This window comes from Rhinatrema bivittatum, chromosome 11 (assembly GCF_901001135.1).
Source record: "Rhinatrema bivittatum chromosome 11, aRhiBiv1.1, whole genome shotgun sequence".
Classification (NCBI taxonomy): domain Eukaryota; kingdom Metazoa; phylum Chordata; class Amphibia; order Gymnophiona; family Rhinatrematidae; genus Rhinatrema; species Rhinatrema bivittatum.
Genome location: NC_042625.1, coordinates 64,966,487 through 64,981,642, shown reverse-complemented (window position 1 = coordinate 64,981,642; position 15,156 = coordinate 64,966,487). Strand labels below are relative to the sequence as shown.

The 15,156-nt window shown below is 45.1% G+C and overlaps 1 protein-coding gene across 1 annotated transcript in view; it reads right to left on the bottom strand.

Moving 5' to 3' along the window:
• Positions 1-15,156, bottom strand: part of SLC7A4 (solute carrier family 7 member 4) — a 46,545-nt gene that overhangs the window by 15,115 nt on the left and 16,274 nt on the right. Inside the window, exons 2-4 of the mRNA XM_029571519.1 lie at positions 12,556-12,656; positions 10,544-11,629; positions 2,724-3,412 (exon numbers count right to left, since the gene is read on the bottom strand). Of these exons, the coding sequence (XP_029427379.1) occupies positions 2,724-3,412; positions 10,544-11,525 (1,671 nt within the window). The 5' untranslated portion in view covers positions 11,526-11,629; positions 12,556-12,656. The remainder of the gene's footprint in view (positions 1-2,723; positions 3,413-10,543; positions 11,630-12,555; positions 12,657-15,156) is intronic.

Below are 15,156 nucleotides of genomic sequence, written 5' to 3'. Positions count from 1 at the left end.
CCACATCTCCTCACTCACTCTCTTGCCCTTCCTCCACTCGCACTCTGCTTTCCTCTGATTCCTTTGTTCACTCTCCCGCACCCCCCCCCCCCACCATCCCCTCACTCTTTCTCTTGCTCCCTTCCCCTTGTGTGGTCGCCAGCGGCAGAAGCAGCAGGACCTGGGAAGCCAGCAAGGTAAGCAGCAACCTGGCCAGGAAGACGACACACTCAGTGAGGCGGCAGAAACAGGCATTCACCTCGTGTCTCTGACCTTAGCCTTTATCCCTCGAGGTCTCAATAGTGCCAGGAAATTACACATACATCAAGGCCATGTGGCTGCCTCATCTCAGGATAAGCAGCTCCAATGCACTCTGCTTTGCTTCCTCTGGGACTCGGGGGCCAGAAAATGATAGAAGCCACCACCGGCTCTCTCCCAGTAATGTGGGGGAGTTGGAAATGATTTACGTCGCCAGCTCTACTCCGCTTCCTTGGATCCCATTAAAAAGGAGACAAAACGGCATTCTGGGTTCTTTTCTACCAGAAATCAAGCCCTGGGTAACCGACACAAAAAGGGGTTGAATCAGCAAAATTTGAAAATGATGAGCTGTAGTGCCCAGCATCCAGGCCAGGGCTGAAGCCTTGATTACTGCCACTCATAAGTTTCAAACTTGTGCTAATTCGACCCCTTTTTTGTATTTGTTCTTTACTCTGCAGTTTCTGCTCTAGTGCCCTGTAAATCATGTGGCTTTTCTGTCAGCTCTTCCCTGCAGGCTACCTGAAGGGGAAGGGCTGGAACAGCTCCCAAACTTTGGCTGCAGTAGCTGTGAGGGAGAGATCAGAGAACCATGGAAAAACAGAGGCAGGGAGGGGGCTTCAGCTGCACATGCTCAGTAGAGCATGCTGAAAGCTCTAGAATCTTTGAGATCATAGATCCGTGCCGGGCTCCGTCTGATGACACCACCCAGGTGCGAGGACTGCCTTCCTGCTTTGCCCTCGGAGAAGCACTGCTACCTATACAGTTTTGCATTCTTCATTTCCCAGTTTTATGTTCTTGCATCCCCTCCTCCCCATTCCCTGACATGTGCACTAAAATTTACAGCTTTCTTTGTAATCCGCTTTCTGCCTTTCCTAGGAAAAGGCAAAATATCACATGGAAATAAAAACATAAATTAGGGGGGGCACATCTATCTTGAGATCTAAATTTATAGGCATGGCATACTCTCTGGGTTTCACCAGGAATCTCTTGGTTTTCAACCTCACCTCCAAGAGTTTACAGATTCTCTGAGGCAGTTTCTTTAACATAAAAAAATACAACAATGCTCCAGGGACTGAAGAGCGTGGCAGGAGAGGAGCCTACACTACTCTTCTACCCCCTCCCCTTGCCAGTGTAAGCCACGCTGAAGTAACATGTGCCAGAGAGAGAAAGTGTGCTTCCTCCCCTGCACTACAGTCCCTCTTTATTTGGGGGGGTATAAGAGGGGAGGGTGGATGGATATAGTGGTACAGGTTGCAGGGAAGTGAAAGGAAGAAGAATATCACATGAAGCAAGGGGAGAGAAGAGAGGGACAGAGGGAGGAAAAAAGGTTTCCAGCACGGGCAAAAAAGAGGCAGACCTGAGAGAGGTAAGAGAAAGGGAAGGACAAGAGGGAAATGGTGAATGGTGAAGAGGAGAGAAGAGAAGAGAAGAGGGGTCTTGGCATTTTCTGATACCAGAAATCTCTGTATTGGTGCCAGGCAGGAGCACAAGTAGCTTATAAGACAGATTCCCAAGTCTGTCCTGGGGCATCCCCAGGCAGATGGAGACAGTACATGCAAATTTATCACATGCATATTCATTGTGGATATCCTAGAAACCCAGCTGGCTGCAGGTCCTCCAGGGCAGGTTTGGGAAGTGCTGGCCCATACGAATCCTGGCACTATGTTGTGTACTGGAAAGTGCTGAGTGAATTCTCCTCTCCTCTCCCACCCCTGCAGTTCTTAGAGTGAATAAAACCCAATAATTTCCCACAGGATTACACACAAAATAATGACTTGTCTCCTACAGGGGAAATTTTCAAAAGTGTGCGGGCAGAATCAAAGTCCGCAGGTTCTTATCCGCACGGACCTCACACCAGTTCTCAAAGGGTAAGCTTGCACATCCTCTTCTTGTGACAATTGTCCCCGGGGAAAAAAGAGCCCATTGAAATCCGTACCACTTCTGTGAGTGCTTTTTCCTTGAAAACCAATGTGCCAAGTTCTGAAAATGCCAAACTACATGCGTTGTTACCTCCCCCAACCTAACCCTGCCTCTGAGCCAAAACCACCTCCTTTTCCTTCAGGTAAACACATACGCACTGTTGATGTCCACACTGACTTTTATCCAAGGAAAGGGTGGGCAGCTTTCAGACTGGCCTATTTATCCAGGAAAATGACCTTTGAAAATTAGCCTCCCCTGAGACTACAGATCCCTCTTCTGTCCTGCCTTATCGCCTGAATGATGTGTAAATGCACACAGCCCACAGTGCTGATCCTCTGTGTCTGGCACCCTCACACCCTGTGAGGTCTGGGGTGTGAGCCCCCACATCTCACTCTGCTGAACCTTTAATGGGATATCGAGGAAGGCAAAGCCCACTGAAGGCTAAGGAGGGGTTTGAGCTTTTAGCTGATGAGAATATTCTACAAAAAGCATACGTGGGCACCCATACACAGCACCAAAGCAACTGCAGAGGGACTAAGAGAGATACTGTCAGAGCCACTAATTACCTGAAAGGTTTTGGACTTCTGCTGCTGTTCATGAACCCAAATGAAGAATACACTCAGGCAGAATCCAGATGTGAAGAGGACCATAAGCAATGCGTAGCTCCACGTGGGCAGGTGCAGGTGGGTGCTGCCGAACACCAGGATGGAGCACATGGATAGAGCAGACACCATGAGGGTGACCATGGCAATTGTAACTACTTCCCCTGGATAATAATTACTAAGGAATTTCAGATAGGGCTCAAAGGCAGCTTTCAGCTGGCCGGGCTGCCTGCGCTCCTTTGCTCTTTTCTCCTGGTCCACCAGCTGCAGTTTATCTGAGAAGGATTCATACTCCTTCAGCTCAGTGTAGCTCTCGCTGCATAAGCTGGCATTGCTGGGCGGTGGGCTAGCCTGGGCTTCCACGGGTGAGGGCGACTCCACTTTGTTCTGCTGGAACCGCAGGACTATAATGCTAGCAGCAACAAAAGTGTATGCCAACAGCGTGCCGATGGATAAAAATTGCACCAGTGCCTCCAGGTCAAATATGAGAGCCAGCAGAGCCATCAGGCTGCCAAAAACCAAAATCGCGATCACTGGCACTTTGGTGTGGGGATTCACCTTGGAGAAAACCTGGAAGAACAGCCCATCTTCTGCCATCGCATAGATGATTCTCGGAAGTGAGAAGAGGTTACTCAGGAGAACCGTGTTCATTGCTGTAGGGCAGGGAGAAGCAATGGGGTTAGATTCATGAGCTGTACATTAAACACCATTATAAAACACTTGGTGACTGCAAGCCCCCATTGGTCCAAAGAGATCCCATGACCACACAGTAAAATTCCCCTTACCAGATTGTTATCCACGATCTTCCTGCAAAGTCTCTTGGAAAAGGGGCGGTGGTTTAAGTTTTTACCTCCGAAACCGGCCATTTTATAATTGTATTTAGAGATTCTGGGGGGGGGGGGGAAAGAGTACAGTAAACAGATTTTCCCCACCTTTTTCAGGTTTGTGTAAGGAAGAAATGGAGAAAATACAAGAAATGGATGAGAAATGAAGGAAGAGGAGACAGAGGACAGCACAGTAGACCTCGGTGAAGATTTGATGTGATTTGGAGTGAGGAAAGTCACACAAAGATGAGATTTCTACAATGTTCTCTTGCCCTAGCTTGATGGACTCTCTATCATGGTACTATCAAGCTAGGGTGAGAGAACATTGAAGTAATCTCATCTTGATCTGACTTCCCTTACTCCAAATCACGTCAAAACTTCACCGAGGTCAACTGTGCTGTTCGTACGTCTCACTCTGCATGTAAAAATGGCCCCCAAACCCTAGATCACCATCAAAACCTCACCTCCTTCCATTTCTACTTCTTAACTCATCCTCTCCTGCATACCCCAATTTCTCGCCTTCTACTTCCCTCTTTCCATCAGTCCACTTCTTCTACTCCAGCCTCTTCCTTTCACCTCTGTTTTTCTCTCCCTTCCTTCCATTTGTTCTCCTTCACTGCCTTCCCTTCCTTCTACCTGTCATTCTCTCCCTACCTTCCATCTCTGGCTTTCTCCCCTCTCTCTTTTCCATTCCTTTCCAGTTCTCCTTGGAAAATCCAAGAAGGTGGCATTTGGGAATTTTATATGTACATCTACCAAAAGAGGGTAACTCTCAGATGGGCAGATTGGATGGGCCATTTTGTCTTTATCTGCCATCATTTACTATGTTCTAAACTTCCCATCTTTTTTTCCTCCTACTTTACATCTCTCTCCCACCTTTACTGCTCCCTTCCCTCCTTCTCACTTTGATTCTCCACTGTCTCTTCCTCTATTCCCCTTCTCTCTTCCACCTCCCTCTCTATCCTTTTTCTCTCTCTCCTCCTTCTCGCCTCCTAACAGCTGAAGCCCCAGTTGTCCTTTTTCTCTCTACCCACCCACCAGCTTTATCCCCAGAGGCCTTCTCTCCCTTTTCCCTTCACCCTTCACCACTACCCTGATCTCAGGTCCTCGCTGCATCCCAACCTCTATCCTTCCCCATCTCCCTACCTTCATCCAGATCCTCTCTTCTATTTCCTTCTCCTCTCACTTGGCAGGAGGAAAATGAAGCTTCATAGCCCCCTCCTGCCAGCTTCTGCTTTTCCAGTGTTATTCCTAGTTCTGTGATATGAACGTTGCAGTGCCCAATGTATCACACAATATCTATGGGGAACTAGGAACAATGTGATGGTGGCAGTAGCCTGCATTTAGTGGGTATAAAACCCTGCTCTCCTCCTGCTAGCCAGGGGAAGGGAGGGATGATGGGATGAGTGTGAGCAGGAAAAGAGGCCCATCTAGATCATGGGGGAGGAGTGTGAAGAGCAAGAGGCCCTGTATGTGAAACTTTGTACCCTCCTCCCGTCCCTGTGCTGCAGAGCTGTCTTTAGGCCTATGTGGTGTGACAGCCACTGGCACCTCCCACCCCACCCCTGGTGCAGCGGCACTGTTTGCATTGACCTACAAAAAACCTGACTATAGTGCAGTAACTTTGAGCAAGCTCATTTACAAACCAATTTTAAACCAAGAGAACAAAATGAACTATATTTCATGACTCGAAGGGTGGATGTAGAGGATTGCCGTGTTAACTTGCTTCATCCAGAATTGTAGTTGGGCAGGGGGAGGTGTAAGTGGCACCTACCAACTTATTTTCACAAGCCACGCAAGGCCTACAGATTTCAGCAGACACTCCAAGGCTCCTAGATTTTCCGGGAGACCGATGGTCTGCCTGGCCTCCCTCCCAAATATATTGTTGGGTTTCCTAGAGCAGCAGTATCTGCGGAGGCCTGCTGCCAGCCAAGAAGCAGGCAGCTAGAGCCGTGGGGGACTCAGGAAGAGCAGTAGAAAGCAGTCTGGATACCTGGTCACTATATATTTCTCACTGAAAAGGGCCACACGTCTATAGAAAAACAATGGGGGTACAAATGTTTAATATTTCATCTGTGTTCAGTGTCTCCCGGAGGCTGAAGGAAAGACTCCTAAGCAGGGCCCTGGGGCTGCAGGAAACACAAGGAAACAAAGATCTTTTTCTAGAACAGTCACCAGCCTTCTGCCATCAAATATCTATTCTGCGTCTCAGCTGGGGAGACAAGTAATGGCAAATGACAGCTAGTAAAGACCAAAGTGGCCCATCCCGTTAAGGTTAATTCTAAACGTCGTTAGGCAGACTGGATGGAACCATTTTGATCTATACCTGCTGCCATTTACTAGGAGATTATTTCTTTGTCTCATCAGCTGGGATGCAGAATAAATATTTGATGGCAGGAGGTTTGTGGCTGCTTTAGAAAGTTCTTTGTTTACTTGTGTTTGCTGCCACCCCAGGGCTGTGCTTAGGAGTAAGCACTTGTACACATAAGGACATCTGAAATAGCCACTTTTGTCACTGATATTTATTAGGGAAAAACCAACAGTGCCTAGCACGGTGCACAGACGAACACGGGACATGGGCAGCATGAGAAATAGTGAAAAGAGGATACAGGGAAAACGAATGTCCTGTAAGTAATAAGGCAGCAGGCAGTGGTGATTTTCTGCCAGGTCGCTGACCTGGAACTTTTCTGAACTTGCCTCTTTTTCCCCATTGCACCTGAAGAGGAAGGATGGAGCTACCTCTGGCCCTGACATGGTTTTTTTTTAAGAAAATTCCCACCTGCACCAGGTCCAGGTCATATTCATCTGAGGGTTCTTCAGCAGTTCAGTGCAGTTTTGGAAAGATCCTTACACCTAATATCAGAGACTCAGGTGGCAGGTAAGGTGGCAGAGGACTGGTGGATAGTTCATATGCTACATTGCATCAAGTATTTATTTCCTCACTGGCAGAGTTCTAAAATATAGCCTGGTCACTACTGACCAGGAAGCAGCACTTCTACTAGGGAGAGATATGGGAGGTAATTATTAAAGAAGATCTGAACCCCTAATGATGTAAATCCCAGAATATTGAAAAATGACATCACCGCATCCTTTGCAGCTCTGTTTATTTATAAATGTGGAGAAGGTGCCAGATTTAGCCTCACTCCACAAATGTGGGTTTTATAGAAACACTGCTAAAGAAAAGGATAGTGCACTGGGCACTAAGCATGTTACTGGACCCCTAGACAACTTGGGTTCACAAAGCAGAGATCTTGTCAAACTTGATTTAATTCTTTGACGAGGTGACCAAAATAGTGGATCAGGGCCAGAAAAGAGGTGAAGGAATGGAGACGGCAGAAGACAAGCAAATGAGATCAGATGGGAAAAAGGCACAGGACAAAAGAAAAAGAACTTGGAGCCAGTCCCATGGCTTAACTGCGTGAGCCTCAACAGGTCCTACACACTGCAGAGGTAACTCACTCAGTCCCGGGGAGGGAGGAGAGACAACTGCAATGACTTCGGCTGTTCAAGGAAGCAGCACTGATAGGGAGAGAGAGTCTCAGAGCAAGGGTGACAAGATTTTGATAGGTAAACTCCAAGACCCTTTTGACTTGGAGGAAGGGAATAGTTCAGGGTGGGGCCAAATTCCCAACAACCAACTTTTCAATCCATAGACCAGTTTCAACCAAGTGAAAAACTGCTCAATACATTATGCTATTTTGCCAGACACTTAGTACTTTTCATTATGAATGAGAATGCTTTTGTAGCATTTAATTATATATACCCAACTATTGTCATGCCATGCTCCAATTACATTTATTTATAAGAGATGATAGCACTAAAGCAAAGTTTTAAATGGAAACATATATGTACACATCATTTTGCCTGCAGTTTTCACCTATAGTTTTCTTGGGTCTCTGTAGTACTATTCTGGCTTCAGTCCTATTTTAATTGCTTCTTTATCTATTTCAGTTAATAGGCCTAGAGCTTCCCAATTTCCCCACTGTGAGCTTTCAGGTCAGGAGCTGAGACTTTATTCTCTCTACTTATTCCTTGGGTAGTTCAGTTAGTTTTAGTTTATTTTTTGTATTATGTGCAAATGTACTTTTTCTTTGATCACCTTATTGATTCTGTCCTGTATGGATTATCTGACTACTTAGGTAAAGCCAAGTTCTGCTTTCAAGGTACTGGCTAGTGCCTGACCAAGGAGCAGCACTGCAAGCATTACCAATGCATTCTGGGTGCCATTTCATAGTAGCAAAATAGATATCGCCAGGTAAGGATCATTTGACCTGCCCAACCAGTCTGCCTGTTGCTCCTGACATACTACTCTAGCTGAAGGTATCTTCCAGCTGTCATACAAACCTCAACACCTGCAAGTCCATGCTCCTTCTCCCTAACTGGGAAGTGTGGTCAAGTCTGCCTGAAACCCATGCTAGTAAATTTGCCATCTTCCCCAGTGTGTCAAATATTTGCTGCCACAGCATGTTGACTTAGGAGCCTCGTTGTAGCCATTTTGCTCTTCCATACAATACAATATTCATTCTTGAGACTGTCTCCATGATGGGTGCCCTGCTCCCAGTTGCTTGACGGCATTTCTGCCATGTTCCTGTCTTTGCTGTACCCAATACTGGCCAACCTTAAATGTATAAGTTATTAACTGTACTACTCTAATGTACTTTGTGTTGTAGTTCGGGGCACCAAGTCCTTGTTGTTCCTGCCTGATCCGGGCAATTAAGGCCATCGCGCCTCTCTACTCACGCGAACTTGCAGCTGCTTGATTGATTTCTCACTGACGCCACATTACTAGCTTTGGGCTTCAGTCCCTCCCGATGCAGCCCTTATGGTGAAACACAGTCTGTGTTGGGGAAATGAGATCTACAGCATCTGAATAAACTTGTTGGAAATATTCCACACTGATTACGTCTCAATTTATATATTTCTACAAGGATCCTACAATTTTCTAGCACTATACTATTTTTATATGGAGCTTTACCAGAGAGTATACCCTCATCTCATTCATTTTATTTTTTGTTGAGAAAATAGGTTTCCATAACTAGTCCAACATCCAGATCTCCCATAGTTGTTTTACCTAATACTCACCCACCTGGCCTTCTCATTGCCCTTTGTATATGTCCTAAGGCTATTTACATTCTGTCATGTTTTTGGTAACTACTGCATCTGCTGGAAGGCTATTCCAGGCATTCACTATCCTCTCAGTAAAGAAGTAAGCCTCTTTCTCTCCAAATTCATATTATGACCAATATTCCCTTCAAAGTATGTGGTAGACCACCAACACATTTCTCCTCACCAGGCAGATTCCGCTTTGAGGCTTGAACCATGTGGGGCCAGCAACTTCTCCAGACTACGGCACACCACACAGTTCAAACTATGAAATGACTGGAGTGTACCTGACAGAATGAAAGGTATCGGCATTACCCTCCATCTGCTTGTTCATCCAAGGAAGAACATTCATCAAGAGCCTGTTTTCTTGAATGTCTTTATTATGGAAAACTCCTCCTACTACTTTATGGAAACTTGCTAAACATGTATCTATCATATCTCCCCTTTTGGTTTAGATACACAATCGTCCAAAGGGAACTCAAGTAAAAAGGTCATGTTGTTTTTGATATTCCCTATTTCCCCAAGAATAATACAAGCAGCAAGTGTTTGATGAGAAGGCACAGTTTACAATTAAATGGAAATGGCTTACTTTTGGTGATGTTTAAGGAATGCAGATCTTTCTAAACTGCCCAGGCTGTATAAATGGTTATTCCAATGAAGTTACTGAAATCAGAAGTTGCTTATTTGGATCCAAGTTGTATTTTGTTATTTTAATGCACTTTAGGCACCAGGATAACTTTGAAGGAAGAATTAATTCCCTTCAATAGCCTAGGGCAGGGCTTCCCAAATCTGTCCTGGGGACCCCACAGCAAGTCTGGTTTTCAAGATATCCATAATGGCGCGCATGTTATAAAATCGGTGGTTCCATATGTGCACGCCAGGTGGCACGTCCATGTGCGCGCGCCGGGTAGCGCACATGAACACGCGCATGCACCTATTAAAATCTACCCCTTAGAGAATAATAGCACGGGATCTATTTTCTGTCTGGGATCTTGTGACCTGGATTGACCACTGTTGGAAGGGTAGTTGGCTTGATGGACCCTTGGTCTGGCCCAGTATGGCAATTCTTATGTTTTTGTGCTTTTATGCATACAGTTTAAGTTCCGCTTACTCACCTATAAGAGTCTTCATTCTGCAGCTCCTGACTACCTATCCCCTCTTATTTCTCCCTACATCTCTCCTCGTGAACTCTATTTATCAGATAAATCTGTACTTCATCTCTACTACCAATTCTTGATTCTGTTGTTTCCATCTGGCTGCACTGTATGCTTAGTATAGATTTCCTGTTTGTGCCTCATTCTCCCTTTCTTGTCTTATTCAAATCCACTCTAAAATTCCACCATTTTGAGGCTGCTTTTAAATACTAACTCCTGATTATCCCATTTATAGCCTTATTGATGTTCACTATATTCTTAATAAATGAAATTCCCAAAGTCTGTTTGTCTTGATTAGATTGTAAGCTCTACTTAGCAGGAACTCTTTCTCATATATTTTTATACAGTGCTGAGTATACTGAGTAGCAATGTGGAAGTGATAAGTAGTAGCAGTAGTAGTAAACTGCAGAAAGGAAAGAAATATATCATCCAGGATGGCACAGTAGGTCTTTGCTTTAATGAGCCAGAGCATCTTTTTCAAAAGACAAAATCCACAGCATTCCCAGCCCAGTCAACCCAGGCAGCTGAAAACTTGGGCCAAGAATTAAATCAATGTCCTTCTGTGTGGTAGTGTGCATCATGTCACTGAGCATTCAGGTCAGCCAAGAACCTTTCCATGGAAGAGCCTGTGACACGCTTTGAGTTCACAGGATAAAACAGCTGTAAAAATCAGGGCAACATTTGCTTATTGGAGGATACTCACCACAAATAGAGCCAGCAGCAATTATAAATCCAGCCCATCTGTATCCCCGCTGGTTAAACGCATCAGAGAGAGCAGAGTCTGGTGTCAACGTCTTCCAGGGAACAATCAGGGTCAGGACAGTTGACACCAGAATGTAGGCTGAAGTTGCCAGTCCCAGGGAAACTGCTGTTGCTATAGGTACAGCCTTCTGTGGATTCTTCGCTTCTTCGCTGGAGGCTGCAATGACATCAAAACCAACAAAGGCATAGAAGCATGTGGCAGTGCCAGCCATGATGCCCGAAAAACCAAACGGCGCAAAGCCCCCTTCTGCGGCACTCCAGTTCTTTGGGTCTGCGAGAATAAACCCAAAAATGAGGATGAAAAGTATGATCCCCAAACTAATGGCAGCAAACACATGGTTGAGCCACGAGGACACTTTAGCTCCAAAAGAAATAAATACCATGGCAATCAGCAATATCCCAGCAGCCAGAAAGTCTGGGTAGTGTGCCAGGAAGGGAACCTGCCATGTGCCAATGTGAGTTTCTGTGAAGTTTTTGATTTTGTGGTCAAACACAGAGTCCAGGTATCCACTCCAAGCCCTGGCCACTGCAGCTCCACCAATCATGTACTCTAGAATCACATTCCAGCCAATCAAGAAGGCCCACATTTCTCCAACGGAGACATAGGTGAACATATATGCAGAGCCTGTCTTTGGCACCCGGGCACCAAACTCAGCATAACAGAAGGCTGCCAGCAACGAGGCAAAACCAGCAGCAAGAAAGGAGATGACCACAGCTGGGCCAGCTATATCTCTGGCTACTGTGCCAGTCAGCACGTACAAGCCTGAGCCCACCATCCCACCCACTCCAAGCAGGGTCAGGTCAAAGGTGGAAAGGCATCTCTTCAAGGAGGTCTCCATCATGTCATTCTCCAGGGTCTTGACTCGGTTGAGCTTCTGGAAGAAACGGGCGAGATCCCCTGAGGAAGGCAGTCTGTTCACCATCTTTGCCAGAGAAGATCCTACTCCTTCACTGATGAGAGGGGCTCTGTGAGTAGCAGGAGGCTGACTAGTTCACTGTGACCAACATATGCCTTCAAGGGGAACACCTAGAAAGCAAAAGGAATAGAAAAGAGATATATAAAAGCTTCATATCAATTCTGTCCCCCTTCCTTTCTGCTTACTTTGCAACAGCATTTAATTTGCCACACTTCATACAAAAGATGCTGCTCGAAAGAAAAGAAAAACATCACAATATGTCCAGTACCAGTTCATGTAAATATATTAGCCAAATGTAGCCTGCTGCAATCCTATCATGGGCCTTGATAATGAAAGATCTAAGCAGTGTTGCAACGGTTTATTATTTGGATGGGAGACGTAGTGCTGGTGGCTGAAGTGGGATACAACTTTCTCTGGGCCAATGAAGAACCAACCTCTCGATATGGTGTTAAGTAGGGAGGAGGGAACCTTCCCATCGAGCCAGCAATGACCCAATGTCCAAGCATTGTGATAAGGGACACTCTTCCCTATGAACTAGTACTGACCCAGTATCCTAGAATGGTGATAGGGAACACTTCCCTCTGAATTAATGCTTCAGCATAGTACCAAAAGGTTTTCTACTGAACCAGCACTAAACCAGTTTCCCATGGGTAAGGGTAACTATCGTGCTGAAGATGTCATCTTGTCAGTCCAGTTTACTCTGTGCACATTTAGGGAGTAATATTCAAAGGCACTTATGTGTATAAAACCCAGTTTTCTGTTTGTGATTCTCTGAAAATAGCTCTATCAGGTATGTGCAGAACAGGAATTTGCACGTACTTTTACTCACATACTAAATAAGCATCTAGGGGCCAGGGGCAAGGTTGGGTTTTACATGCATACTTTTGAATTTCCAAAGTATGAATGTAAATCCACATGCATAAAGTTATACTTTCTCTGGAGTAAATGCAACTTTGTGTGTGTGTGTGCTGCATGGCGGATCTGTGCACATAAATCCACTTTGAAAATTTGGACTAAGCCTGTGTGTATAAAATACCTGCAGAGTTGAGCCTATGCAGGCTGTTTGAAAAAGGACCCTCTACATTTCCCAGGGTGGTGAGAACATTTTCCAGGGTACGAGCTCCTGTCAAAATTCTCCTGTGAAAATAAAAATGACTTAAGGCTCAGAATTTCTTTGTTTATTTTCTAATATGTGTATCCCTGATTGAACTGCATTATACTTTGGTAAATGCATTATAGAAATGTATAAATAATGTTAAGGCAGCAGTTTGCTAATCTCCTTTAAAAAGTAAGGCTGATCTCCTGCACAGGTCTTTGCTAACCATGCAGTAGATAAGCCATGGGGTATGGATTATGTGTCCTTTCACACTCTCATCCCTGGGTGATACAAATGGAAAATATGACTTTGGCTGGCAAAACCGTTGTTTTTGTCAGACTCATCATAATAATGCCACTTGTGGAAGGTAAGGTTGACCACTAGCATTGTTCCTGCCTCATTTCATGCCCGGACTTGTAGTTCTATTTTTCTTAGGGAAATCAGAGCTACAGGTTGCATGCTGCAGGGTAAAACCAGGATAGGATTAGTATGATGAGCAGAAATGGAGCTAGTTAGCAACTCTGAGGTCCTCTCCATAGAGCAGTAGTGTTCTTATACAGAATTCTTTTCATACCAGTACAGAAAACAGATGTGGTCTGGTAATGTTAAAAAGGAACAACATGCAATCAAGCTAAATAAGAAAGCTATGCAAATGATAGATATCCCTAAAGACAAGGGGCATGGTCATGGTTGTGGGCACTGTTTGTCCAATAGCCTCAACCTTCATGGAGCTCCTCCACCGTTGACTCAACTCCCCGCAAATTGTGAATCATCTTCACACAGCACTTTCCCTGTGAGTTTCCCCTCACACGGTACCACGCCCCCTGCCCAAGTTCAATCCTCGCACGGTACATTTTCATGAGCAACCCTCACATGAAACCATCCCTGGAAGTGAATACAAAGAAAAGCTTCAACAATACAAAAAAAAAAAAAAAAGCAGTCCTCTAAATGGATTTGCTTACTTACTCAGCCCTTAATCACAAAAGGTGTAAAACGCAGCCCCTATCTCCAGTTCTTGAGAGAATGAACCACCTGGTCCTTGGTTTTAATGCATGTAAACTAATGCCAAAAAATAGCCTTTGATGTACTCCACCACGTGAGAGCTGATCATGTAATGGTAGCAAAAAATAGCAGCTCTATGAGGCAAATCAGATATATAAGCACAGCCCACTGAAGGCAAGCATCAGGAAGATAAGCAAGAAACCAGGCAATTTAGTAGAGTAGCAGATTGTTTAGTGGGGCATCGGGTAATTTAGCAAAAATTGTTTAGCAGGGTTATTTTTTTTGTGACAGAAGCATCAGAGCATTCAATGCCATCATCTTATCCCCCACTTTTCTCATTGGAGGGGATAGGGTGCAATATGGTGAGGCCATTGCCCTACTGCTGGCACAAACCAGAAGCACTAAAAGCACATGATGTCCTTAATTTAGCCACGTTAGTTGTCCTTTAAAACTTCATAAAATGCTTAACCTCATGCCTTCTTGCAGCCCACAACTGTTGATCACAAAGCCTTAGAGCTGAGCCCTCACGCTGTGGATCTCTGGATGTCCTTCTCCTTTTTCTCCCTTGAACGTCTCTCCAAATGATAACAATTGCAGCCCTCCAGAAGGTCAGGGCAGTATTCGAATCCCATGGCTAGGGTGCAGGACAATGGGCACAAACTACTCGCAGGCCTGCAAGCTCATTTTCAAAGGAAAACTCCACTCTCGTTTTACTATGGAAAAGTGAATAACTAAATAAACTAGAGTTTTCTTTTAAAAATCTGGACCAATGCACACATCGGGATCACTAGCACTGAAGCAGGTACCAAGTATGCACGCAAAAATATGTCCGAGTATACTTTCCCTCTCCCAGTCTAACCCGTCCTCTTTTTTGCTGCAGGTAAAAAGTGTGCATGCCGTGAGCCAGCACATATACTCTTACCTGTGCAGAGGGAAGCAATTTACAAACGGGCGTCTTATACTGGTAAACTTGTTTCATGCATAGAAGAATTTCACCCCCTTAAACTGTACCAGTCCCTTGGGGTTTTGCAGCCCAAAAGCATTTTTTTTAGCATTAAATCTTAGCTGCCAGACTCTAGACCTTTCCTCAAGCTTTGCCAGACCCCTTCCTCATGCTTTCCACACTTTCCTGAGTGTGCAGATTTTGATATCTTCCACACAAAGACAAACCTTTTCCCAAAAGTCCTTCCACAATATCTCTTAGGAAACTGTTGAAAAGGAAGCTGTCTAATGACTGATCCCTGCGGCACACCACCAGTAACACCCCCTCTCCTCAGAGTGAACTCGATTTATCACCACCCTCTGTTGCCTTCCACTCAACCAGTTTCTAACCCAGTCACTCTCTTTAGGACCCATATGAAGGGCACTCAGTTTATTTATAAATTGCCTATGCAAAACCGTATCAAATGCCTAACTAAAATCCAAGTACACTACATCTAACACTCTCCCCTGATCCAACTCTCTGGTCACTCAGTCAAAGAAATTGATCAGATTTGTCTGACAAGGCCTACCTCTGGGAAAAACTGTGCTGCCTCGGAT